General features: G+C 35.4%; 1 protein-coding gene across 1 annotated transcript; it reads left to right on the forward strand.

Moving 5' to 3' along the window:
- Positions 1-243: 243 nt before the first annotated feature.
- Positions 244-19,724, forward strand: LRRC69 (leucine rich repeat containing 69). Its single transcript, XM_087961988.1, has 8 exons — positions 244-540; positions 2,328-2,454; positions 4,946-5,018; positions 6,758-6,953; positions 8,501-8,572; positions 9,382-9,483; positions 11,159-11,338; positions 16,991-19,724. Exons 1-8 carry the CDS (start codon positions 358-360, stop codon positions 17,102-17,104), a joined length of 1,047 nt encoding a protein of 348 aa, XP_087818114.1. The 5' UTR covers positions 244-357; the 3' UTR covers positions 17,105-19,724.
- Positions 19,725-26,736: the final 7,012 nt, after the last annotated feature.

A 26,736-nucleotide genomic window follows, 5' to 3' on the forward strand; every position in this document is an offset into this window, starting at 1 on the left:
CTGATCCGTTTTAACATTATTTATCATAGATGTATTTCTCTCTTTGGATTCTGATCAGATCTTGCAACGTTATCAAGCGACGGCAACTAAATTTATACACCCCACGTTTCTATTCCCACGGAGTGTATTCCCCACTCCCCCACACTTCGTAGCGCGCATTTTAAAAATTGCAGTATTCGTCATAAATGAACACTGATGAATGATTTGTGACGCCGAGCTATAACAATTGCCACAATTCTGTGCCCGCCCATCAAACGAGCTGAGCTTTCGGCGTTTGTACTACAACGGGAGGAAAGAACTTTTTTTAAGTTCTGTCGTTTCCACAGCGACGTGATCGGGCCGGAGGACGGTCCGCAGATGGCGGAAGGGAAGCTGCTTCGCGTGTTGAGAGGCGGCTCCGGGACTCGCTCGCTCTCTCTGGCACGTCGAGGGCTGCAGCATCCGCCCCGGGGCTTGGCCAGCTTGAGCAACCTGGAGCACCTGAGCCTGCGAGACAATCAACTGTTCAGTCTCTCTCACGAAATGGAGGCTCTGAGCCGGGTGAGGGTGGGGAGGTGGGGCGAAATCCTGGCTTGGAAGCGCATTTGTGAAGCAGGGTTATCACTCGCTTACCCTGATTGTAAGCTTTGTTATCCAGAATGCTGGCTTAAGAGGTCTGTGACTGAATGGTGACTGCGGCAGGAGATCAATTCCGTAGCAATGCAAGAAGAGTTTAGCTGCTAGGCTCTTCTTGCATTGCTACGGAATGATCTCCTGCAGCAACCACCATTCTTCCATACTAGAAAACCTCTGATATTGCAAGGAAAGAACAGGGGGGAAACATTCACACCGTTCTTAGATTTTTTTTTTAAAAAAACTATTGATTATTACACTGAAGCAGTCCTTAAATTGCTGTTGTAACAAATTTGTGTAATAATTTCGATCTCGGTAATCTCAGCTGTAATCAACATACTGCTTAATTCTGGATGAATATTTTTTCAATCCAGAATAGTTTTGAAAGCCTCACTGTTGGAAATCTTCATTGAAAAAAAATACTATAGTTTGTAATTTTTTTATTCAAAAAATTTAGCTTCCTTGTGTAAATGGTTTCTTAAAAGTGGGAGAATGCGATTGTGGCCAAGGCAGGAATAGTTATCTTCTGACATGGAATGAAGAAGCATTTTAAAATGAGTGTTTCTCCTTTTGAAAAAATATATATATAGATATGCATTTTAGGTCTTTTGAACAACATCTTTGGAACAATTGAGATCTACGTAGTACTATTTTAACCATTTGCTGCATGACATTTTGTGTATGTGTGATAAAATGTTACTTTGAGCAAATAAATATGCTGTAATTGTAATAATGTAAACCATGGCAGAATCAATATTTGACCACTGTTAAAGTTTCAGTTTAAACATCTCTAAATAAAGGCTACTTACTGGGATTGCAAAAATCTAAATATCATTTGGAACTGGAGAAGCTTCTTGTAAGAGAAGCAAAACATTCTCAAAGAAAAAACTTAAGAAAGTCCAGTTGCCATTTGGAAAAAGCACTTTGGGGACAACAATGCTCTTGAATGATTGAGAATCTTCACAGCCATTCAGCAAAGTCATATTACTGCAGCTTAAGATAGATACCTTCACCCATTGCATTAATATGACTCCTTTGTTATCATGGTTTGCAATTCATAGTTTATAGATCACCGTGTTGTATTAGCCAGCTAATTTATTAACAAACTTGTCAACCCTGCAATATCATTTGATACAAAATTTCATTGTACCAAATCTAATACTTAACTATACTTAGCCTTAGCCATGAAAACCAGCTTGATAACTTTGGGCTAGTCACTTTTTCAGCCAAATCCACCTCACAGGGTTCTTGTGGGAAAAATAGCAGGAGGAAAATGTTTGCCATTTTGAGTTATTTGTAAAAACAATAAAGGTGGGATACAAATAGAAAAATAAATACTGTATTCATCCATACTTTGAGCTCCTGAATGAAAAGCAGGGTATTTCTTTAATAAGTACTATTCCAGGAAATTTGCATGCCATTCCATTCTATACAAAATCTTTTTCTGATAATTCCATGCCACTTGGGTATCCTGCTATAATAATGTAGGATTTTGCTTGTAGCCCATTTCTCAATTTCAAGCTAACTGACAATAATGCCCAATTTTGTTTTAAGAGAGAAATTTCTGTTGTATACTTGAATCATGGGATAGTTTCAGTCTCTTAACATGATAGTTCAAAATTAGGTGGTACATTACTAATATACATGAGTGTCTTTCTTTTTTCAACCTTAGAGGAGAACTGATTAGCACTAATTAATCAAATATTTGATTGTAGTTGAAGGTACTAAATTTGGGAAATAATAATTTTGAGGAAGTTCCAGAGCAATTGAAATATCTCATATCTCTGCAAAAGCTTTATTTGTTTGGAAACAAGATCACCAAAATGTCACCTTTAATATTTGGTAAGAGCATATCATGTGTTCAAAGTCAGATACTCTACTATACAGCAGATATATAGCTACGTATGTGCTGTACTATTTACTATTACAAATCTATGCTATATGATGAAATTTCTCCTTTCATTCCACTGTAGTGAAATCACTTTTAATCTACATGTCCATACAGGTGTATTATAATAACTTATGTTGTATAAGTTAGCATATGAATGAAATGAATACTTTTGAAAGAAAGATATTGTCACTGTTTTAACTGATACAATCTCAGAAAAAAAAAAATCTGTCAATGAGAAAAGGAATGGGTTTTCTAAAATAATATCTACTTTAGGGGATTTTAAAGAATCTTTTCTGAGAGAAAGAAAAAAAGAAAACAAAGTCATTGTTGAGAACCAGCAAAAACTGTATCATTTATACAAGAACAATATGCAGTACCTTGATCAGATGCTTTAATCTTCCATCCATTTGTCAATGATACATGTTGCTTGCTCATGGACATCTTTACAAACCTGTTTCTATCTTTAGTAATGCATTCTGATGCTCCACTATCAACAACCCACAAATCATGGATTACAGTTGAATTGCTAGACATAGCTAAACTAACATTCTTCTTGGCCTTCTGGTGTTTGCCAGTATTCTGTTGTTTTCCCTTCTTACAGAATCTACCTATATGTCCCCTAGCCCCACAAGAAAAACATTTCCTAACAGTATAGGCAGTTGAAGACAAATCTTCTTCTTGTGGTTGTTCCTTCCTCAGTTGGTCCCTATCCAGCCATCTTCTTGCTTCTTGCTTCTTCTAAAACCTTCCAGTTATGTCAGTCAATGTCAGTTTATCTCTGGGCAGGACTTCCAGTGAAGATACGTAATCATCATAACTTTCATCCAATGAGGAAAGAATGATGTATACTTGATGCAGCTCTGAAAATATCAGTTCCTTTTCATGTAGCTCTTGAAAAGTTCTTTTCATGAAGTTCAAATGAGCTAACATATCTCCACCTTGCAGAAGACGTGCTCTAAACAGTTTATGTGTAAGATGTATTTGTGCATCTACACTGTCACGAACATAAATCCTCTTCAAATTCTCCCAACACTTAGCAGCAGAGTCTTCTCCACAAATATGGACTAGCTGCTGGTCACTCAGTGTTAGTCCAATTATACAAAGAGCTCGTTCGTTGTTCTGTTTAAAGTCAGCAAGCTTCTTGGCTTCATTCTCATTATTTGGATTCCAAGCATTTACATCCGGTGGATCTTGAACTACAGTCCATAACCCTTCTCTATGCAGAAGTAGACTGCACTTCATAGACCAGGAAACATAGTTTGTTCCATCCAACCGGGTTATCAGTGATAGACTTGTTGAAGTGACTTGTGTCATCTTTACCAGGATAGTAACCCACAATTAAACAGTAAACAGCTGTCTGTATACAGTACTGTGTATTTACACTAACTCTTAGTTATCTGAGCCTGGTATGGCCTGGGCCCATAACCAGTGTTGTGGTAATTCCCCAGGAGAATGAGCGTATACAGGGAGACATAGTGAGAGAAGTATTTGAATACTTCTAGAAACGTTAAAGCAAAGTTCAAAATAAACAGTCCAAAGTCATTCACAGTTGTAAAATCAGTCAGTTTTCAGCCCAGGGATAATCCAATAACAAAGTCCAGTGTCAAAAACAATTCAGTATCAGACTTACATCAAATCCATGAATATCAGTCAATTAGGAAAAATGGAGGAACGGCAATACTCTCCAACAGAAGGGAAACAGAGACTCACTGAGACACACTCTCTTCTGAGACTAAGACTAAGACAACCCAGGTTTCTGGCTCCATCTCATGGCCGTTTGAGAAACCACACCCAATTACAGTTTTGCATTTTCTTAAAGATACAGTATTAAAATGTTTATCCTGGTTTATATATTTCCAACCCAAATACCTGTTAGGTGACTTATATTCCTAACAGTCATCACCCAAAAAATCTCCAAATTCACTCTTCCCCTATTCACCCCAAAAATCTCCAAATTCACTCTTCCCCTATTCATGTCTATGCTCCTTGAAAAGGATTCTGTTCCTTTTATTTTTTAAAAAATGTTTATTATGTTTTTATTAACAGCTTTTGTTACTTGTAAGCTGCTTTATTTATCCTTCTATAACTGAGGAGTCCATCCTCTAAGCATCCTTTGTTGCCAGTAGTTCATTTTCAATTGAAACTGGTCCTAACAAAGCTAATGCAGAGATGCAGAAACAGAGGTTCCATGTGATCCTTGAAAATCCCAAGTGCAGCCCTCAGAATTTTGTGAATGCTCTTACAAAATAGAACTTTTTTTTTAGTAGAAATGAAGGTCGAAAAATAAATGCATAGCAGAATGGTACTTACATCAAATTATTTAATTAAATATATTCTTGGTTACTTAAAAATAGCATTATGACCACAAGGGATATATAAATAAAATGGAACATTAGGAATTTCTCTGCAAAAGCTTTATTTGAGGGTTATGTTTGTTTATAGATGAATTGAAGAATTTAGAACTTCTTAATCTGAACAAGAACCAACTAAATTATCTTCCTCCAGAGATTTGCAGGTAAATTTGATAAATATCGGGATGAGGTTTTGCCTGAATTGGCTGTGATAGATAAGTTAGTTTTAATAACCCGTCACTATTTTTGTGAGCAGCAGCATTTGAATGATGAAAGCAGTGTTGCAATGTGATGCTGCAAGCTTTGTGTGAGTGATATCATAAGGCAGGTATAACAGGGACAGGGCTTGTGGGATGATCTCTCTTGCTCTGACCCTCATTGCTGCCACCTATGGATGCCACTGTGTTGAGATAGGTTCATATCTTTTTCATACTATTTTACCAGAACAATGTGTTTTGCAATCTTTGCTTAATTTTCAAACATAATTTAATCCAGGCTGTTTGACTGCAGTAGAAACACTTGATTTGTAGGATCTTTTTCAGGTTTGGATTTTCTAACCAGGGGTGTCAAACTCACATTGTCACATCATTGTCACGTGACATATCGGGACTTTTCCCCCCTTTGCTAAACGGGGTGGGCGTGGCCAGCAGGTGATGCATTTGGCCCATGGGCTGTGAGTTTGACATCCCTGTCCTAAACAATCTGGATCAGCCATACAATCTGAGTGAGTGATTTTGGGCCAGTTATTCTCTCTTAGCTCAGCTTGCCTCAAAGCGTGGTTGTGGGGGAAAATAGGTCCCTTTGTTTTTGAATGAAATGTGAGATAAGTTAATATTTGATGTTATGTTTAACAACAGAATATAGTAAATTGTTTTATGTCCACGGTTTCATATGGTAGATGAAAAAAATATTTATACATCATTCAATTTATGTACAGTAGGCCAGTGCTTCTCAACCTTGCTACTTTAAGACTCTGTGCTGGCTGGGGAATTCTAGGAGTTGACGTCAACACAACTCAAATTTGCCAAGATTGAGAAACACTGATCCAGATCACTTTTATGTTGCTTAAATATTGTATATCAAAGTGAGCCCATAATATATTATATTTTTTTAAACTTTTATAAAAATTGCCAAATTTTAATTTCATGGGAATCGTGTTGCGCATTTGAACATATTCTGTAAGTTAGCCTATATGATATACTTTGGTTGAAAAAAAGATTGCCCTATGATGCATTGTTTCATGCAGTTAAATGCTATAGGAACAAAAGTTTTAGCAGATGCTAGACAACTCATAACATTTGGGTTATCATTTCAGAGATATTTCTTTACCAGATTCCTCAATGCCTTCAACAATGGCAGAACTTCTGGTGTCCTGCCTTCACTGGAAAAATTGGGAAACATTCAAAATGTATCTGCCTTGAAAGTAGCCCGTGCTGAACTGCATAAGAGTCAAGCATAGATATAGGAAATGTTTTGTACTATGTCATAAAGTGTTTTATGACCATTTTATATCATAAAATATTTTATAAAATTTGCCAAATTTCAATTCCACTGGAATTGAGTCCTAGATTTTGGACCCATTCTGTACGTGAGCCTGTTTGAGATATTTTGGTTCAAAAACTGTGGCTCTATGATGTAACATTTTATCTAGTTAAACATTACAGGAACAAAAGAAGATATAGATAGGCTGTTCAATAGTGATAAATTGAACATCAGTTCCCATAATATCCAGCCAACGTGGTGCAGTTGAATTATTGTAATTGATATCTGCAGAAGGCTAGAAAGGCATATGCGATTAGTAATTTCATTAAAATTGATTTATATGCAAACATTAGAGGCCATCATTTATAAACAATTGTTAAATATTTAAAAGCAAGTATCCTCAAATACTTTCTTCCAATAGGCTTGAAAATCTTGAATGTGTGAGTTTAGAGAATAACAAATTGGAAAAGATTCCCAAGGAATTTTGTTACCTTCAGAATTTGCATGAACTTCACTTATCCCACAATTTCATCACCTCATTACCCGAAGACATCAAACATCTGAAAAAACTCAAGACCTTGATTTTGTCAAGAAATAAAATAGAATCGCTCCCTGATGTGAGTAGCTGTGCTTGTAAAACAATGTATTATGTTGTGGTCATTAAAAAAGCCATGCCTTTAGGATTTGGATAGGGAAATGAAACAGGCCTTTGGTCGCTCTGTCAAAAGAGCCAATGATGATGGAGCCTGAAGACTCTTCTTCAGCAACATTTGGAGGGTGAACTGTTTCACTCTACTGCAAGGTGGTCTTTTGTGTATTCTTGTAGTTAACTCATCTTAAAAGTTGTAATGATCAGTTCTGTTATGTGGTATGTAAGTATACATCAGGTATATCTTAAACCAGAGATCCCCAACCCCTGGTCTAAGGACCAACACCAGCATGACAGAAACTGGGCAAACAAGCAAAGATCCATCCATGGGATACAGGCAGCACATGAAACCATGCTCCCTCCAATCCATGGAAAAACCTCTCCACGGAACTGGACCCTATACCCAAAAGGTTGGGGGCCATTGCCCTAAACATAGTCGAAGGTTTTGTTTATATAGAGTACAGGTAGTCCTTGACTTATATACACAGTTAGGATCAGAATTTCCATTGTTAAGTGGTTATTAACTGAGGGTTCCCAATTTTACAACTTTTTTGCCATGTTTCTTAAGCTAATTACTGCAGTTAAGTGAATCCTGTGGTTGTTTAGCATATCCAGCTTCTCCCGTTGACTTTCCTTGGAACCTGATTGGGAAGGTGTTGAATGGAGATCACATGATTCCAAGATGCTGCAACAGTTGTAAATACATTCCAATTCCCAAGCACCTGAATTTTGATCACATGACTGAGAGGAGGTTGTGATCAAATCCCTTCCTCTCTGTTGAGAGAGGGCTGTTCAGTTTTGACATACTGTAGATGGCCTCATAGGTGATAGAACCAACCTCAGTCCAGACCAGATATGACATCATCTATTTCCAATTTATAACACAGTCCTTTCAACAGTTCCAAGAAGGCTCCACAACCATTTGCACTACTCAGGTGACCCTGATGATCCTCAGGTAACATTTTGGTGACCTTCCAGGTGGCCTCACCGACTCTTTAAAACAGGGATGTCAAACTCATCATATCGTTGTCATGTGATGTATCACAACTTTTTTCTCCTTCATTAAACTGGCCAGAGCTGAAGAAGCTTCTTGGATGAGAAGCGAAAGAAATGTCTTCAAAGAAAAACAAGAAAATTCAGTTGCCTCTTGAAAAAAACACCTTTGGGACAACTATGACTTGGATGACTGAGAATCTCCATAGACAAAGATTGGAACAAAATAATGATACTGTATCGCAAAAAAACCTAAATGTAATATAATTTAGGTCACATTTAAATATAATTACATTGTATTAATTATTCTCCATATATTTAATGATAATTGTTCCTCTTTCACGTTAAAATTGAAACTTGATGGTTACTTCTGGGGATACTCTAGAAATACATTCCAGGAATTCAGTAACTTTATGCATGTTCACTTGGAACACTGCGGAACTTCGAAGTAGGTCTACTTAGGTTTGCGCCGAATGGCATTTATTTTAAAATTATTAATTCATATATATCTTTTTTAATTAGGGAATCTGCAAGCTGAAGAGACTTAGGATTCTTGATGTTGCAGGAAATAATATTCAGATTTTTCCCAAAGCAGTAAGTATGATTGTTAATCAATCTCTTCAATGGAAACCTCTGTAACCAATTTAATGGTTGGCCTAAAATACTCAAATATAATGCATTTCCAACAGTGCCATATAAATATATCAAGGACCCTTACTTGTCTTTTGATATTATACTTTTGTAATTGTGTTTATGCTGTTATTGGTTTGAGTCTCGCCAATTTGTTTTTGTACATGAATTTTACCATTTTTTTTGTTGTAGAAACAAACCATTGCTTAGTAAAGTTTAATAAGTCATAGATAGTGAAGAATTGCAGATAAAATCAGCCAGATCAAAGGATTGCTAAAACAAATCCTGTACAGTCAGCCACATAAGCTATTGAAATGGATCTCTAAGCAGAGCCGTATCATTTTACTATGACTATAGAAAATATTATTTTGTGCAATTTTAGATTGAAATACAAGAGACACAAGGCCTTTTCAATCTGGGCACAAAAACATTCTTTTTTTCCCAATTGTATTTGTAGCTTGGTTCTTTTATCTATTCAAATATGACTACTTATATTATCTATCTATCTATCTATCTATCTATCTATCTATCTATCTATCTATCTATCTATCATTCTATCTATCATTCTATCTATCTAATTTGGAGGGCACTTGACTCCCAAAAAGACACTGGACATCTTATAATTTGAAAGAATACAAATAACTACTCCCAAAACTGTCAGGGGGCCAAACCAAACTAGAGGCCTAAGATGTATTGAAAATAAAGGATGTTACTTGGAAAAAATGCTAAATATATTGTTTTATGTTTAAAATATTATTTTGTTATTTAAATAGATGGGATATCTTCAGCTTGAAGAACTTTACTGTGAAAATAATCCATTGCTTCAGAAAAACCCAGTTAGTGCCATACAAGAAGAGGACATTCTCACTCTTAAGGTTATTAATACAGAAGTACATGTTCAAGAAACTATTGCTTTAGCATGATGTTTTCCTTAGATTTCATACTAATTTATATTTTGCTATTCAAACAATTTCAAATAACTATTTTGTAGCCTGGGATATATATTGAAAGTTATTGTTAATTATATGAGTACTGTATATTAGTTTTCAAGTTAAATGAATTAAAATGATTTAGCATAGTACTAAAAACCTTAATTGTATGAATCTGAGATGATTAAAACATCAATTAAAACTGGTTGGGTTGAAATATAGTCCTAAATTATCCTTTGTTTTAAACATGGGCCAGTGAACAATTGGTTTCATGTAACACCAAGCCATATACGTAATGGTTTATAAAATACACAGATGGGTTCACACTAAAATAAAAGACATCTTATCACTTAGTAAAATGTATCAATCAGCAAATAATTCAGAAGGAAGGAACATTTTTGATATTTGATATCAAATGTAAATTCTATCTTCTTATGTGTAACAGGAGGAAGAAAGCATTGAAAGAACAGAGGTGATAGAAAACCTTTTATCAGGTTAAGCTGATAAATTGGGTGATTATTTTTTGAAGTAGGGGGGGGGCTATCTTTGAGTCAGTCTTGACTCTTGGCAACTGCCTGAACAGGTCTCTTGGCATGATTTCATAAATAGTTTGCCACTGCCTTCTTCCTAGGGCTAAGAGAGAATGATAGGCTCAAGGTTACCCAGCGGGCTTTGTGCCTAACGCAAGACTAGAACTCACAGTCTCCTGTTTTCTACCCTGATGCCTTAACCACCACACCAAACTGGCTCCTATTAAATTAAGTGTGCATTTCTTGAAAAAAGCCTGGATATTGTTCAGAATGTAGCAGCATGAGTGCTGAGTGGTGTCTCTCAAAGGTTCCACACAATCCATGTATTGAAACAGATTTATTGGTTATGGGTTTGCTTTCCACCATCAATTCAAAGCATTGCATGGCTTAAAGTCCAGCCATCTACAGATTTACCTATGTATTCTAAGAGCCATGGTGGCACAATGGTTAGGATGCAGTATTGCAGGCTAATTCTGTTGACTGCCAACTGCCTGCAGTTCGGCAGTTCAAGTCTCGCTGTTTCAAAGTTCACTCAGCCTTCCATTCTTCTGAGGTCGGTAAAATGAGGAGCCAGGTTGTTGGGGCCAATAAGTTGACTGTAAACTGCTTAGAGAGGGCTGTAAAGCACTGTGAACCAGTATATTTCTAATTACTCTTGCTATTCCCACATAGTCTGCTCCATGCTTTTACATATCAATGGAGCACATTCTATAGATCTCAACACAGATGCATTTAACATTTTGTAGTTACTTTTTCTTTCCCCTGGCAGGGACCATGCTAAGAAACAAATTGCTACTGGAAAAAATTACAATCTGTCTCCTTATTACGTTTGGAGGGGGTTACGAGCATTCGTACTTATGCAGAGTTTTTGATGTTTTAGTATTAAGTCTCTACTGTTTTTCATTTTTTTTGGTCTTCCTTCTTAATTATTTTCTAATAATGGTTTTTGTTGTATTTTTTTGAGCTGTACTGTGCAGTTAAAAAGACAGTGGCATATTTTTTTTTATAAATTAAAACTTCAAGTGACATATTTAAATTTCTATTACAATTCTTGTCAATAATATTTATCATTTTGTCTTTTAAATCCACAGGAACTAACAGCAAGATTTATCTTTACTCAGCTGGAAAACGAAAACCCTCTTTTATGTAGAGCAGTAAAACAAAACCCACACGCACAGAATTTGCTTTCCCAGAAGCAAGAATGTGCACTGTGTGGACACAACTTTTTGAGTATGTGGTTAGAATGTGTGCGCTTCATAGATATAAAACAGGTAAGTTACTTTGATACTGTACATTTTTAAAGATAGATTCACTGCAATTTTAAGACTTTAACTAGATTTTAGTGCTGCATGCTTTTCTTATGCAGTTCTAAATGCTTCGTTTCTCTTCTGCGTTCATCAGTAATAATAATTGGCTTCCAAATGTAAGCAGAATCCTGACAAATTCAGGGAAAGACTCCATATAGTTGAGAACTAATTTTCTATCAATGGCCAACCCGATCTTATTTATACTCCTATAAATTTTGCTCTTTTTGATTATTCTGTGCTTTTTAAAAAAATCATTTTATTCAGTTAGGAGTGCAATTCTAAATAGGTACAATATCTCAAAAGTAAGCTCCACTGACTTCAGTCGGACATATTCTCAGGTAAGCAGGAGTGCAGCCATAATTTCTTAATTTGGATCTTATATTGTTTTTCCAGAGTAGCAATTTATTCTCTAGTGTAGCAATTTATCCATACAATATACAGGTAGTCCTCGACTTACAACAGTTCATTTAGTGACCCTTCAAAGTTACAACAAGATTGAAAAAAGTGACTTATGACCGCTTTTCGCACTTATAACTATTACAGCATCTCTATGGTCATGTGACCAAAATTTGGATGCCTAGCAACTGGTTCATATTTATGACTATTGCGGTATCCTGGGGTCACGTGATCACCTTTTGTGTCCTTCTGACAAGCAAATTCAATGGAGAAGTCAGATTCACTTTAACAACCATGTTACCAACTTAACAATTTTTATTGAAAAGCGTAAAACAGGGCAAAACTCACTAAACAAATGTTTCACTTAACAACAGAAATGGTAGTCTCAATTGTGGTCGTAAGTCGAAGATTACCTGTACTCTTGTCTTAGGTTACCCTGAGATAATGGTTTCCTTGAGATTACTGTATACCTGTGTTTCTCAATCTTAGCAACTTTTAAGATGTGTGAACTTATACAGACTGAGGACTTCTGTGAGTTGAAGTCCACATATGTTAAAGTTGCATAAAAATATTAATGTACGCCAAAGATCTCTGGTAATGTTTACAAATGTGAATCAGAAGACTGGTATTGAATCCCTATATAACCTTGATGCCTTCACAGTTTGGTCAATTCAGAGTATGTTTATTAAAATAGAAAATGGATTTAATGCTTTGTGAGCAACACAATAAATTCTGAAACAACCCATCAGCATAATAGCAACAGTGGTACAATTGTTTTTTTTTTTATTTTTTACATAGAATGAAGAGCAATAGCATAGAGGTTTGGTCAAAGTTGAAGGCAAAGATTAAAAGCTGGGAAAGCAGCAGTTGGCTTAACACACCCATTGCAAAACAACAATGCAATTACAAAATGAGCAAAACATAATTGTTTAAAGATTTTCTCATTTTTAAATACAACTATAAATAAAGTAGAGCAGGGGTCCCCAAACCTGGCCCCTTTAAGACTTATGGACTTCAACTCCCAGAATTCTCCAGCCAGCAAGCTGGCTGGAGAATTCTGGGAGTTGAAGTCCACAAGTCTTAAAGGGGCCAGGTTTGCAGACCTCTGAAGTAGAGGACCATTTAGGTGGCATAACTCCATTAAATACCCTGTCATTAGGAACGCAGTGGTGTGTCTAAAATTAAGAATAGGGCTCTTAAAATACAGTTTAACATCTGGAACAAGAATACAGAAAAACCATTCCTTCATCCACATTCTAATATTGCTATTTCACCACCCAAGAATGAAGATGGTGACAGTACCAGTAACTGCACTGTTCGACAAATAGAAGGGCAAAATTTGATGTGTTACAAAGCTGATCATATCATAGACAATGTTCAGCATCAAATAGAATATTTACTGATATTTCATAGATGTTAGTGTATTATTTCTACATATACAATAAAGCAACTTAGAAGCAGCACCAAATATAGGATAAACTTTGGAAAGCAATACAAATTAGTCAGTATGGTTTTTCCCCCCCTCTTCCAGGAGAATATTAAGGGAGTGAGTGCAAATGTAAAACAGGGAACCTGAAAATAGAAAAACTGTTGTGAATCAATAAAAAGTAATTAAGCCCAAATGTAAAGCGGGTTTTGAAAGCCTGCACACCTGATTGGTCCTTAAACAACGAACAAGGATTGGTCCATAACAAGTCCCTGATTGGCCAATATTAGGACACTTCTTATTGGGTATTAGTTGAACTTGTTGCACATATTATTGGTTAATAAGGTAGCAGCCAACCCTATAAAAGGGTTACTGCTGCCCATAGCCTTGCTCTGTTCTGTTCTATCTACTGTTATTAAAGAGTTGAAGTCACTGGTCAGATGTCTGGTCTCCATTATTCTCCAAACTTAACAAAAACTATGTTTGGAAAATAAAGGAAAAACTGGGTTTAATATTAAATTATGCTTCAAAATCTGATTGACCAGAATCTGAAATTAGGAAATAATATTATTTTTATTTTACTTATTAAATTGATATCATTTTATTTAGAAGCTTAAACCTGATTATATGGGTAGTTGCCTTAATTTAGTCCATTTCTTTATTCATGGTTATTCTGATTAGCTTTGCAGTTATAAAAACTTCCTTAATTTTTTTTTAAATAGATAACCTACAGGGAATAAAGTATGCTTGCCTGGGAGCTTTCATCTTCATAGAAAATCTGTAATATAATCAAAAACTGCTTTTGAAAGACAATATTGTTTAAAGTTTTGGACCTGGAGAAGTCTATTTTGGAAAATTAACGTAATTGTATACAGAAATAGCACAAGGTTCAGTCATATATTCAGTTGAAAGCAGTTTAACAAGCATAAATTATATTTATATTGTAATTGATTATATGACCAATTTCACAGCTGGACCATATCTGGAACACTGGGAACAGGTAGAAAAGAAAATTCTGGGAGAAAATCAGGGAATACCAAAACTTTCTTTGACTGGGACACTGGACTTTATACATATTATAACAAGAAATAAGTTTTACAGTAAAAAATGTTTTATAAAAATAAACAAAGCTTATATTTCTGGTGTTATCCCCATGTAATTTAAACTTGGGTATTACAAAATGGAGGTTTGAATGCAGAATTCAGCGACCCGAAGTGAAAATACATCAGTGCATTTGTGAACTTTTGTACAAGAACAAGCAGAACAACTGTTTAATTTCAGAAATTACATTCTTGCATAAGAAATAATGAATAGGAGCAATACCACCCATATAATGTATACATTTTAGCAGGGGTTTAAAGTCTTATACAACAACATCTATAAACAAGTTCTTGGACTAAGTTGAAAACAGACGTCATGTAAACAATATTTTTTGTTTGGTAAATTATCTATTTTCTCTCAGTTACAGATATTCAGTATCCATCTACCCAATGCATATTTCTTATGAGAAGCAGCCCAATTACTCTGGTTAAGTTCCCAAAAACACATGGGATTCTTTAAAAACCTTCCATTCCATGCCATTTTGCAAGCTATATTTGAATGTCTTTTCCACATGAGAGAGTTGCTTGTGAAACACAACAAATAATTCCCCTCAGGCAAGCACTTAATTTCTTTTGACCCAACCAATATTTATTTAATATCCCAGTTCTCATCTTGCAGAGTTGGCATTTTATGTGAATAAAGTGGAAAACACACAATGGCATTTTGAAGGATTTTTAATTTCTAAAAATATAACTCATTTTCATATTTGACACTAAATATAAAATCCTGAATTTTACTGGTTTCTTACTGGTTTCAAATTAATGTGGGGGAGGGACACTGCTATTACTTTTTCTGTTATCTGTAGAATAGAAATGATAACTAAAAGTTTGACATAGATGTGGGAAATATGCTACAAAGCTTATTGATTTTTACCTTTGGGCAAGTCAACTGCATTGGCTTTCTATGGTTGTCATAATGGTTGTTATTTGGGTTGTTGTGGGAAAGCTGAGGAAAAATATAGTAAATCAACATAGATACTAGTTTTAGTATGTACTGACCAAAGCTATTATTATAATAATTTGCAGCATTACTCAGTGTAAGGAAGAAATTTATTTTATTTGATTGGATTGTATATTTACTCTTAATGTAGAACAAGTGGACATCCATTTACAGAAATTCAAGATTAAGCTAGGTATTGTTCTCATATATTATACTAGCTTATTCACCTCCAGGCCCCAAACCGTTCTCCTTTTTATCCTATTGATTACCTGAATGAAGTCAGTTATGGGTTATAAGCTGCCTGCCCTATTGTGTAGAACAACCTCAAAAATGTCCATGCTATCTTCATGGTATGTTGTGATTTGTTGATAATCCTCCTGCATTTAAATGGTGGCTAAAAAGAGAGCAGTATTTATTTGCTCCTTTCCCTAAGGAACAAAACTTGTGAGACTGAATTTTCAGCAGCTCATGATCTACTGCAGGGGTGTCAAACTCGCAGGCCACGGACCAGATGCGTCACGTGCTGGCCCTGTCCCGCCCTGTTTAATGAAGGGGGGAAAAGTCCCATACATCACGTGATGCTGTGACGACGGGAGTTTGACACCCCTGATCTACTGACTCCAGGAAGGCAGTAGAGTATAAATAGAGGGTTAAGGATTGTGTTTCTGTGTATATCACTTTGCCTTCTCTTTGTCTATCAGATTCTTAATCCAAGATCACATGAATTTTAGTAGATGCTTGATAACCCATGATATCTTATCATTTCAGAGATATTTTTTACCAGATTTGTCAATGCTTTCAACAATGGCAGCAACAATAGCTGGTGTCCAAATACTATCCCAGACAGTGGCCCTTTTCAAATAATTTATTTAAACATGATTCAAATAATGGTTTGAAAATCAGCTTCAAACTTTGTTCTTTTAATTTCATACTCAAAAGCTGCTCTCTTAATCTCTGTTTTTTTCAAATGATGTTGATTCAGAATGACAAAAGCATAGTTTGGTGTTGCATCATAAAAACCATTCAGTACTTCTCCACACCTAGCTGCAAGTGTTAGTCAAGGAATGTAGCCATTGGCAAACATATCAGGACCAAGCAGTCCTGTTGTGTAGTCCAAGACAATATACTTCATATCTTGTCCAGGAAAGGACACGACACAAAAGCAACATCTCTATGTTTTATTGTCCTTTTAAAGTGGAGATTTAGTCTCTAATTGAGACAAAAGATAGAGAAACCTAAAACATGAATGGATGAATGGATGGAACTAACATGGACAGTACCCATACTCATGTGCTATGGTACTTTGCAATAGAATCTGACGTTCCTTTGGAGAAACTCTGTAAAAGGAAGAAGATTCTGGAGGCTTACCCTGAACAAATCTGACTTTATTTCTTAACACCACCTCAACAGAATATGAAATATTGATTTCTAGGTTTAGGTTCTGCTCTTCTAATTGCTACTTTTTAAATGCAATTCAGTAAATTTGTTTTCTCTGACTCCTGATGACCTATTTGCCTTGCTTAATTATATTGGACTAGATTGTTTTTTTTTACATATTCAGAATCCCTGGCAACTTCAGAAAACTCCTTAACTGCAGATAGGATTTATATCATTTATCAGAAAATGTAAAGTTTGGTAGTGTTTATATTATGAGAGGGATTAAAAAGGGACTTTTTCATAGTACACTATATTGTACAAAAAAGAAATGTAAAATTCTGTAACCTAGATGTCACATTTTTTTTCTTTCTTTTTAGAAGCGAATGAAGACAAGCAAAAACTTGCAGTTTTTACCTGTGAGATCACTACTATGTTCATACACATGTTTTTACCAACGTGATCATGAACTCTTTGGAATCTCTATATTGTAGAGCCCACAGTGAAACAGTGCCTCAACCATCTTGCAGCTATCATAGTTTTCCCAAGACCTTTAAAACTTGAAACCACTATTTATTTCTACATCAGTATTTAATTAAAATTAATAGTTGTTTTGGAAGTGTAATTTCAGAGAAGTGATGGTTGGTAATGTATTTTGGCAAACTAGATTCCACTTCTGAGAGTAGATTTAGTTAGGCAAGCAGCATTATTTAACTTTCAGGTAAAGTTTTATAATGTAAACTCACAGATCTGGATTATATTATTTCTTTTGGCTTTTATCCACTCAAACTAATGTGAAATTCTGTGTTTTTCTCTCTGAAAATCTAAGGTCAAAATTTAATGATGCAAAAATCTCTTTTAACATATGTGGGGTAATTGACTTTTACTTAAATCCTGTTTTCTAGATGTATATAACTTGGTTATAACATTTGGCATGTAGATCTTTCAACACTGGAGAAAACGTGCTGGAGGATTTTAAAGAGACATGGCACGTATAAGGGATTTATTCACTCTTAGGTGCATTGATTACACAGAAAACCTATGTGTATCATGACAAATTTTGAAAAAAAAATTCTGCAAGGAAGCAAGAAGTTAAAGATATGTTTGCTTGCTTTTCTAATTATTATATGAAGGGTTTTAAAATTCTTACAAATGTTGCTATATTGTAAATTAACCAAATTTTTAATTTGCATGCTCATCCCATGTCACTAATTATAGTCTAACAGAATATCAAGTTTACCTTAAATACAAACATTTACAGTTTACATATAGAGATCATGCAGAAAGAATAAGTAGAACCACATGATTGGCTTAAGTATGGACATTTTCAATTTATCACAGGGGTGTCAAACTCAAGGCCCATGGGCCAGATCCAGCCCGTGGGGCCAGCCTGCAAATAGCAAAGGTCCGGCCCACGGTGCCTCTGCTGGAGAAAATGGGGTTGGGGTGGGGTAGCTCCCAAGTGCCCCGTTTTTGTCCTGGATGGTCTCCTGCAGCACTCTGCAGGGTACTGCAGGAGATTGTCCAGGCTGAAAACCCATGCCCCATTTTGGCTGGCAGGCTGCTGGAGGCCGTCCAGGCCAAAAACAGCATGTGCGGGAGCTACCCGTGGCCTCTCTGCACCCCGTTTTGGCTGGCAGGGTGCAGCAGGAGAGTATCCATCCCATCTCTCCCCCCTCCCCACGGCCGGCCCACAGAGAACAACTACAATGCTGAGCCAGCCCTCCAAGACACCCCTGATTTAGCACAATAACCTTATTGAAAAAAATATAGAGCAATGCAGACTTAAAAAATAAAATAAAATTGTATTCTGCATTTATATTAGGAACGAGAAGACCATAAAACATTATAGATATCTGTAGAATGCTCTGAATGATTTTTCCACTTCCCCAAATTTACAAAAAAAAAACCCTAGGCTGATCAGGCTGCCTCTACCTACTGTAGGAACAGTTTTCTGTCTTCGACATACAACCACAGTGGAGCCTGGAATTTCAGTTGTAAATTGTTGGGGTCATAAGTTGAGTCACCATGTGACCAGATTCGATTTTATGACCATTTTACAGCAGTTGTAAAGTGAGTCACTGTGGTTCTTAAGCAAATCACATGACTGTTAAGCCCATCCATTCTTCTGAATGGACATTTTTTACTGGAATTCAGGAAAAAAAATGCCAGAAACATCTCTCAAGGACAAAAAGTAAAGTTACCATTCAGATAATTCAACTAACAGATAATTCCAATGTAATAATTTGGAAATAATTCTGAAGCTGCTTCTGAATAGTTTGGATTCTTTCTCTTCTACAGAAACAGACATCTGCACTTGCACACTCCTTGCTTAGAACTTTGAAAACCACATTTGCATTGTAGTTGTACAAACTGTTTTGTGGCATTAGGAATGAAAACAATCTAATAGCTCCTCTACCTTTAAACACAAAATCAAGCTGTCTGGATGTTAGTGACTATTTCTGCAAAAGTTTTCTTTTTTCATGATAATTTCCACAAAATCAATCAATAAAGAAATACAAGTAAATTCCTAGTGCAACCTCATAGAACAGTATTACATTTTTTTAAATATTTGGTTAGTAGACTTGTTACTTTTATAAACTACACCTTCAGAACAGCAAATTACGCAAAAGAACCACTGCAAAACTCAAGCAACCATAAACCAATGCAAAAGTTTTTCCCAAGTTGTTTTCAGTCTACTGCAAAGGTATGGATTAAAATCACAGAGCTGTTCTGTTTTGTAACTGAAAACGGTGTCATAAATCACCATGGTTGCTCAGCAAGGTCAAATAAGTGCACATTCACCATTATTGTTGCTTTGTTTAGAGCCAATTATTTTAAGATGTTCCAAAATATGGGACTTCTACTGGGGGTTCAATGTTTCAAGCCCCATTGCAAAACAGGGTTTGGTCTTAGACCAGCAAGTTCCAATTTCAAATTCCCAATCAACCACAGAGCTTGTTGGATGATTTGGGGCTAGTTACTCTCAGCCTTATCTATCTTACAGAGAGTAGTGTTATGGTGATAAAGTTAGAAAAGACTTCACATATGCTGGTTTGAACTCTCCTGGGAAAGGTGTGATATACTGTAAATGCAATACATAAATAATTACGTAAACATAAATAGCTGCTTATTCTGCTTTTTTTTCACTGCTTCTTCCCTTTTCTCCTTTTTACATTAAAAACAAAACAAAAACCATGTTGGATAGGAAATGGGTCAATATGTGTGCTAGGCATGAAGCACTAAAATACATAATATTAAAAATGGCAGCCTGTGGAAAATTTTTCCACAGAAAATCTCTGCTTCCACAATTGTTTTCAAAGTGATATTGATGAAATCAAAGATGCTCATATTCACCTGAATATGAAAGTGTGCATGAAATTGTAATATCAAACTTGTAATCTCATGGAAAAAGAAGAAAAAATTGTAAGGGAGGAAGGTATGTTGGTTTCTGCTCCCTCAGCTGAGCTCATGGAATGATCTAGCTTTCCAAACTGTATTGGTCTACTACAGTCTGATGGAATGGCATCTCTCTTGAGGACCATTGACCTGATACGACAGAGTTAATGAACTGCAGAATGTGCTGAGAAGCAACTGAATTGATCAAGAGGACTGAGCATATCTTTTCTTAGAAAATAAAATAAAGTCCAAACATAACTTGAGAAAGGGCTGAAAGAGGTACAGAAGGATAAAAAGTTTACTTGTTTATAACTTTGCTTTTCAAAGGACCATACCAAAAAATACATATTCTATTAAAATCAAACAACATATTCAAATTTATTTTAAAAACACAATTCACGTTCTGTATTTTTCACCTGAATATGAAAGTGTGCATGAAATGGTACCATTTGAATGATAAAAGGCTAAATGAGCAAAATAAAGGACAAAAGTGATTTTTTTAAAAAAAATCTAAAGAATGGCTTCCTGAAATAAGGTACTGTTCTTTTTTTAACAAAGCATGTGTGGTCACCATACATATCTTCATGAAGAAATATAATATGCCTGATTTTGAATTCTGAGGGGAAAAAAGAGAGAAGTGATATAATGGATAGCAAAGAAAGTATAGCAAAGAAAGAGAAAACCTTGTCATAATACAGAGTGGGATCATCTAGAGCAAGGGTGTCAAACTCGTCGGCCACGGGTGGATGTGTGATGTGCTAGCCACGCTCACACCTTAGCGAAGGGGGAAAATGTCCCGATATATCACGTGACACCACCATGACAATGTGAGTTTGACACTCCTGATCTAGAAAATGTGAGTTTGACACTCCTGATCTAGAAAATTGTGAATAACTCAGATAAGATAATATGAAGCAGTACAAACAGTACAAACAGTAGTGTTTGGCTACTCCAGTTGGTACAGAGGCAGTGATGGGCATCCCTTGGAAGGTCCATGTAATAGTATCTTTGCCTCAATGGTGGGATTCAAATTTTTTTCTACCGGTTCTGTGGGTGTGGCTTGGTGGGCGTGGCAGGGGAAGAATACTGTAAAATCTCCAGACACAGGTGATATTTGCTAGTTCTATGAACTACTCAAAATTTCCACTACCAGTTCTCCAGAACTGGTCAGAACCTGCTGAATACTACCTCTGCTTTGCTTTACAAGTTTCATAGCTTGCCAGTTTGCTTCCAGGTACAATTCAAGATGCTGTTATTACCTATGAAGGCCTACATGGCACAAGACCTGATTACTGAATGGACCACCTATCTCCAATAGTATCAGCCCAGCTAATTCGACCCTGAAGGGTTGGTGTGCTTCGGTTCCCTTTGATTAAACCAGGTTTTTAAAAAAAATCTTTGGGCCACTTTCCACTTCTAAAAATTATGAGGACCCTTAAAAAGCTTTTGTTTATAGATATTATATTTATCAATATTTACTGTTTAAATTAAAATCGACACATTTGCTGCTGCTACTGCATCTCAAAACTGAGATTTTAAAAATGAGATTTTAATAATGCTTTATTTTTCAACTTTGGCTGGCAAGTTGTTCTGATTTCAAGGATCCCTGAAAAAATCTTGGGGAAGCCTCTAGGAGTCCTTTAAGAACAATATCATTAAACAATATCATTTCCTGCTGGGACCCAGAAGCATGCCTGTCCTAATTAATCAAGGAAAAGTCAAACAATAGGAAAACAACCAGTATTTTATTTTGCAATTGGAAAACATACATTTCATCAAATGCAGCGCCTCATTAGTAAACTGGTTGAGTGAAAGACACCTAACACAAAGTAGCCTAAACTCTTACACTAAAATGTATGAAAATATAATTCTCTGTCATTCTTGCTTTCTTTTCCCCACCCCCTTTTACTTTTATTGGTTTCTTGTAATGTCCTTGTTTTAATTGTTATGAGCCACCCAAAATTGTTGAGATTTGGGTGACATACAAGTTTAATAGATAAATCAATAGGCCATTTTTTTAAAACTTGGCAGTTTTAAGATGTCTTCAGTCTTCAGCTCCCAGAATTCCTCATGCTCATAAGGCCTAATGAACTTTGGCTTGTTGGGGTCAGCTGATTTCATGTATCAAATCATGGGCAACACTGAGCCAGGACAGAAGGCTAGAAGTTGCCATATCCATGTGAAGAAAGGTAACAGGCTGTCATCAAGAGTTGATTATGGTAGACTCTCCTTCCCTCATTGTCCTGGATCTCGAGTTTAGTTATCCAAACTATGATTGTGCAAGACAAAAAGGAGTGAAGAGAGAATAACAGAGAGAGAGGGAGATTTGAGTTACAAAATTAATTTGGGATAAAATGTGAGGACACTGGTTCTCCATGGCCGATTACTTGAAGAACTAGTTTTCCATATGTGGGATATTTTGCTGTTCAAAAAGAGCTTATATTTTCCACTTATGCTTGATGAAGCTTGAAGGGGAATGAGTCTGCCATATTCACATTAAATTATTTGAGATAAGTGATATATTTTCTCTGTGAGGGACAATTAAAGGGTCATTTTCTCTGTAGAGAGAAAATTAAAGGACATAAAAGGACAAATGGAAAGAATTATTGTTTTAAACCAGTGCCTGCCTGAGATATTTTATTAGAGGTTTTAGAATAGGTTATCATTGTTAACATCATTTGATTTATAAGGCCATATAATTTCAGGTGCCTCATACTCTATCAAGAGGGCTTGCAGGAGGTGCTTTAAAAAATAGTGGCCATAATGATGCAATTAAAAGTTTCTTCCTGGTTTTTTTACAAGTATTACACTGTTGTGGTTATCTTTACTTTTTTAACCATACCCCATGGATATTCCCTTACCTTATAATCTCATGCTCTGGTTAGAAAGAAAATACACCCTTTCCTAGATGGGCAAGATTAATGGCAAATGTGCATAAATGAGCAGGACTATGGTCAAATGTTTTAATCCACTGCAGATTAGTTGGTCTTCTTTTATACTTATCAACAGAACAGGAAGAATCTGTGAGCCCAGAGGATTCTACTTCTTCTTCATGCTAGACGTTAAATCATCCTCAGTTGTTTTCAGCCTCAGTTCACTGTCTCCAAGGAGATGTGGTATGACTAATCTGACATCCAAAACTGTAGAAAAGGTATTACCTAAATATTTATATGAAATATTTTGAATTTTGAAATGCTATATAAATGTTGACCAGCATCATTTATCATTGCAAGGCAGAAATGTGGCTATTCACAAGCATGAGTAACAGTACTGCAAAATTCCATTGGATAATAAGATTCCATTTTACTCTCATGGCTAATACTCCTTTGTGGATTTCTGTTCCTGTTGCTTAATTGATGTTGTGATTCATTGCATGAGGTAATGTGAAGAAGAACAGGTGAATCCCAAGATCTCAAGGAAAAAAAGAGTCATGCAGAAATTCTGCTGAAATATTACAAAAACATTTCAGACCCTGGGGATGACTCCAAGAGATATTTTTGAAACATGCACACTGATTTAATAAGAGAAATCTGAACATTTCTTTGGCCATGAATACATTTACGTATAAAAAGGATGTATGATTAACTTTGATTGGAATAAAAAAGTAGCCATTAAATGAAGGGGAGAACTCTGGCATGCAGATGAAGCTCCTCTGTAGAAGAAATAAATAGGAAAATAATTCATTAATTATTATCCCCTTCTGCAGTCCTTGCATTTTTGTTTTAAAATTTACCTTAATTAAAAGAAACTGTTAGCTGTCTTCCTTCAGTTTTCTGCCCACGAGAACCAGAATTTTCTTAGAGAAATTTCTTGATCCATCATATTATTTAGATCATTGTTTTTCATTAACATGTTATTTGTCTGATATAAAAAAATACCAGAGGTTCTTTTTTTGTCCTGCTAAGACTCAGAGTCATTTTCTCTTCCTGGATGTGAGGAGCAGGATGCCAACTAATTTTACTTGACTGTCACTTCAACAAAAAAGTAAATACTTCTTTCTTTTTATACCTCACACTCTAGTATCAACTGATGGTATTTCTTTGGATAGCTGGTCAAAGTTGGAGAATGTCAAAGTTGGAGAATCTTATTCAAGATTCAGAAAAGCAGAAATCACATTGATTTAGAGAAGAATCATCAGTTTATCTGTAAATGCCACTGGATGTCACTGTTGCTCATCTCTAATGAAAGCTTACAGTGTAGAAAGGCAGATAGATACCTTTAGCATTAAATATTTAATATCTAGGACATATTTATGTCAAAATTTAATATCTAGGATATATTTTCATATATTTGCCTTAAATTGACAGGAAAATGTCTAATTTGGTTCCACTTTTATAATCAAAACTGGAAGTCATGTAGTCTTGCATGAGATTCAGCATTCTGAACAAATGTAGTTATCAAGCATTTGTGTAATTGTATGTAAAAATGCTTTCATTATCAGAAAAGGACTTCCTTAATGGTACAATGAACAAATAATTTTGGGAGATGCATTTGCATAGATTATGTTCCCTTGTGTTATAATTTAAGCTATTAATGGAACAAGCTGCTGAGCTATTTACATTTTGATAACATGTGTAAATAATTAGTCCTTAGGTATCACCTATGAAAAAAGCACATGACAGCACTATGTGAATGTGCTTTAATGGAAATGTTAAGGAATAATTTGTGATAGAGACTTGGACATATTTGCCTGCTTTGGTGGCATTTGATTAAGGGTGAATAGACTAACACATAGCATATAATTTCTGGTTAAATGAACTATGTGTCCTTATGCAACCACACCACTGCGCAGAAGAAATGAAATCTTAAAATGATTGTGGAGCCTTTCAGGAATCAATGATTATAATACAACAACAGAACACATTGCACATACAAGTCATATTAAGAAATCCTTATCTAACATCATTTATCTAACTTCTATCTATCTATTTATTGTGTAATAAAGCTTTTGTAGCACTTCATTTTTAAAAGGAAATTTTTTGTCTTCAATAAGAAAACTGCTCTTTTAACTAAGTAAATTTTTGCCTTAATCTAGAATGCCTAAGATTCTTACTAGATCATAGTTTTGAGCTTTCTTTTTCCATTAATATCAGTAGAACTACATAAATTTATGAAGCAGTAAAATAAATTCATAATCCTTAGGCAATTCAGAATAATACTTCCAACCCAGTGTTTCTCAACCATGGGAACTTTAAGATGTGTAGACTTCAGCTGCCAGAATTCCACTGCCAGCTTCCAGGAGTTGAAGTCCACACATTTTAAAGTTCCCAAGGTTGAGAAACAGTGCTACAGTCAATTATACTATATGATGCTAAGAAATTTAAAAGAACTCGGAGGCTCAACTCGCTCCTGAGCCTGGTTCCTTTGAAAATCACAAGCATAATTAGTGTTATTTCTACCCAGTATCCAGGTCTGAACTTTGATTGAAAGGAATCTGGGATGTCCATCTTTAGCTTCCTCCACATGTAAACTTGCATTTAGCATAAGAAATGGTAAAATAAATATTTATGACATCCCTAGACTGAAGAAACCTCAGATTCTTTTTGCATTTATATTCCATAATTTGTCTCTTGTCGTCTTTTGCAATGTTACTTGTGTGCATTCATCAGTGATGCCTTGTATTTCCTATAACCTAAGATTAGAAGTTTGTCAAAATTAAAAACTGCAGTTTAGAAAAAGATGAATTACTTTTATGCAAAGCAGATTAGTTTGAATGTTGTTCATTACACATTGGGATGCTGGAGAAAACCCTTAATGAGTTTTATATCCTGGATTATTTGACATTCATGAAGTTACATTAATCGTTTCCATTGCACATAAATACAAAAGGATAGCATATACTTTTAACAGAATGCCTTTCTTTCTTTGAGGCGAGTATACAATGCACAATGCTTAAATGTCTAGGCTTTTATAGCAAAATCATATTGTCATATTGAACACATATATTCAATAGAATAACATCTGGAAGAAAGTATTTAAGTTGGGGACAATAAGAAATCACTAGGCATCAAAGATATTTAGAGAATGGTCTCCATGGAAAGCATATTAGCTGTATAAACTTCCAGTAGGGGAGAGAAGATTAAATAGCTATAAAATAAGACATGCTGGGTGCAAATTGCATATTAGAAATTGTGTAGCTAGGTAGCTGTACTTATCAAGGCTAGATTAGTTATTCTGCAAGGCACACTGTATCTTCAGTTATTTACATTATTATACTATGTAAATCCCAATTTTTCCATCATAACAAATGCAATCTATTGCATTCTCCACTGGATGTCTTTTAAACTCCTGGTAATTCTTAACAGTTATAAATTTATTTTCAGGTACGGATACAATATCCATCTCTTCAAGTAGATGAACAAATATGTCAGCATTTTCTGATATTTACTTTGACAAGCTTATCACTTTAAACACATTCGGTTCTATGGCTACAGTTATTCCCCAAAATTCCAAATCCTAACAAACTCTAGTTAAATAGGTATACAAGGTGAAGGTGATTGGTATCATTTACACATTGCTTACATTCTCTGTGCCTTCTTATGCATGTAAGTCATAGGCACTTCATCCAGGTATCCATCTAACTTTATCTTGCTTTACTTTAGAAAAGTATTTATTTCTTAGATTTGTTAAGATGGCCAGATTCCACAAAGTCTCTGGGACGCTTACAATGTTGCTGTATTCTTTGTCCTCAGATTGTAACTTTCCCATATTTAGCTGACATTTAATT

The sequence above is a fragment of the Notechis scutatus genome, chromosome 3, assembly GCF_049901735.1.
Source record: "Notechis scutatus isolate UNSWTSFEM ecotype Mainland chromosome 3, rNotScu1.2, whole genome shotgun sequence".
In the NCBI taxonomy this organism is placed as follows: domain Eukaryota; kingdom Metazoa; phylum Chordata; class Lepidosauria; order Squamata; family Elapidae; genus Notechis; species Notechis scutatus.

Excerpts from the sequence above, each read along its gene's own strand:
- LRRC69 (XM_087961988.1), top strand. The coding sequence starts at position 358 with ATGGCGGAAGGGAAGCTGCTTCGCGTGTTGAGAGGCGGCTCCGGGACT. Across the intron at positions 5,019-6,757 it reads CTTCCTCCAGAGATTTGCAG|GCTTGAAAATCTTGAATGTG; the intron begins GTAAATTTGATA and ends TTCTTCCAATAG. Across the intron at positions 8,573-9,381 it reads TTCAGATTTTTCCCAAAGCA|ATGGGATATCTTCAGCTTGA; the intron begins GTAAGTATGATT and ends TTATTTAAATAG.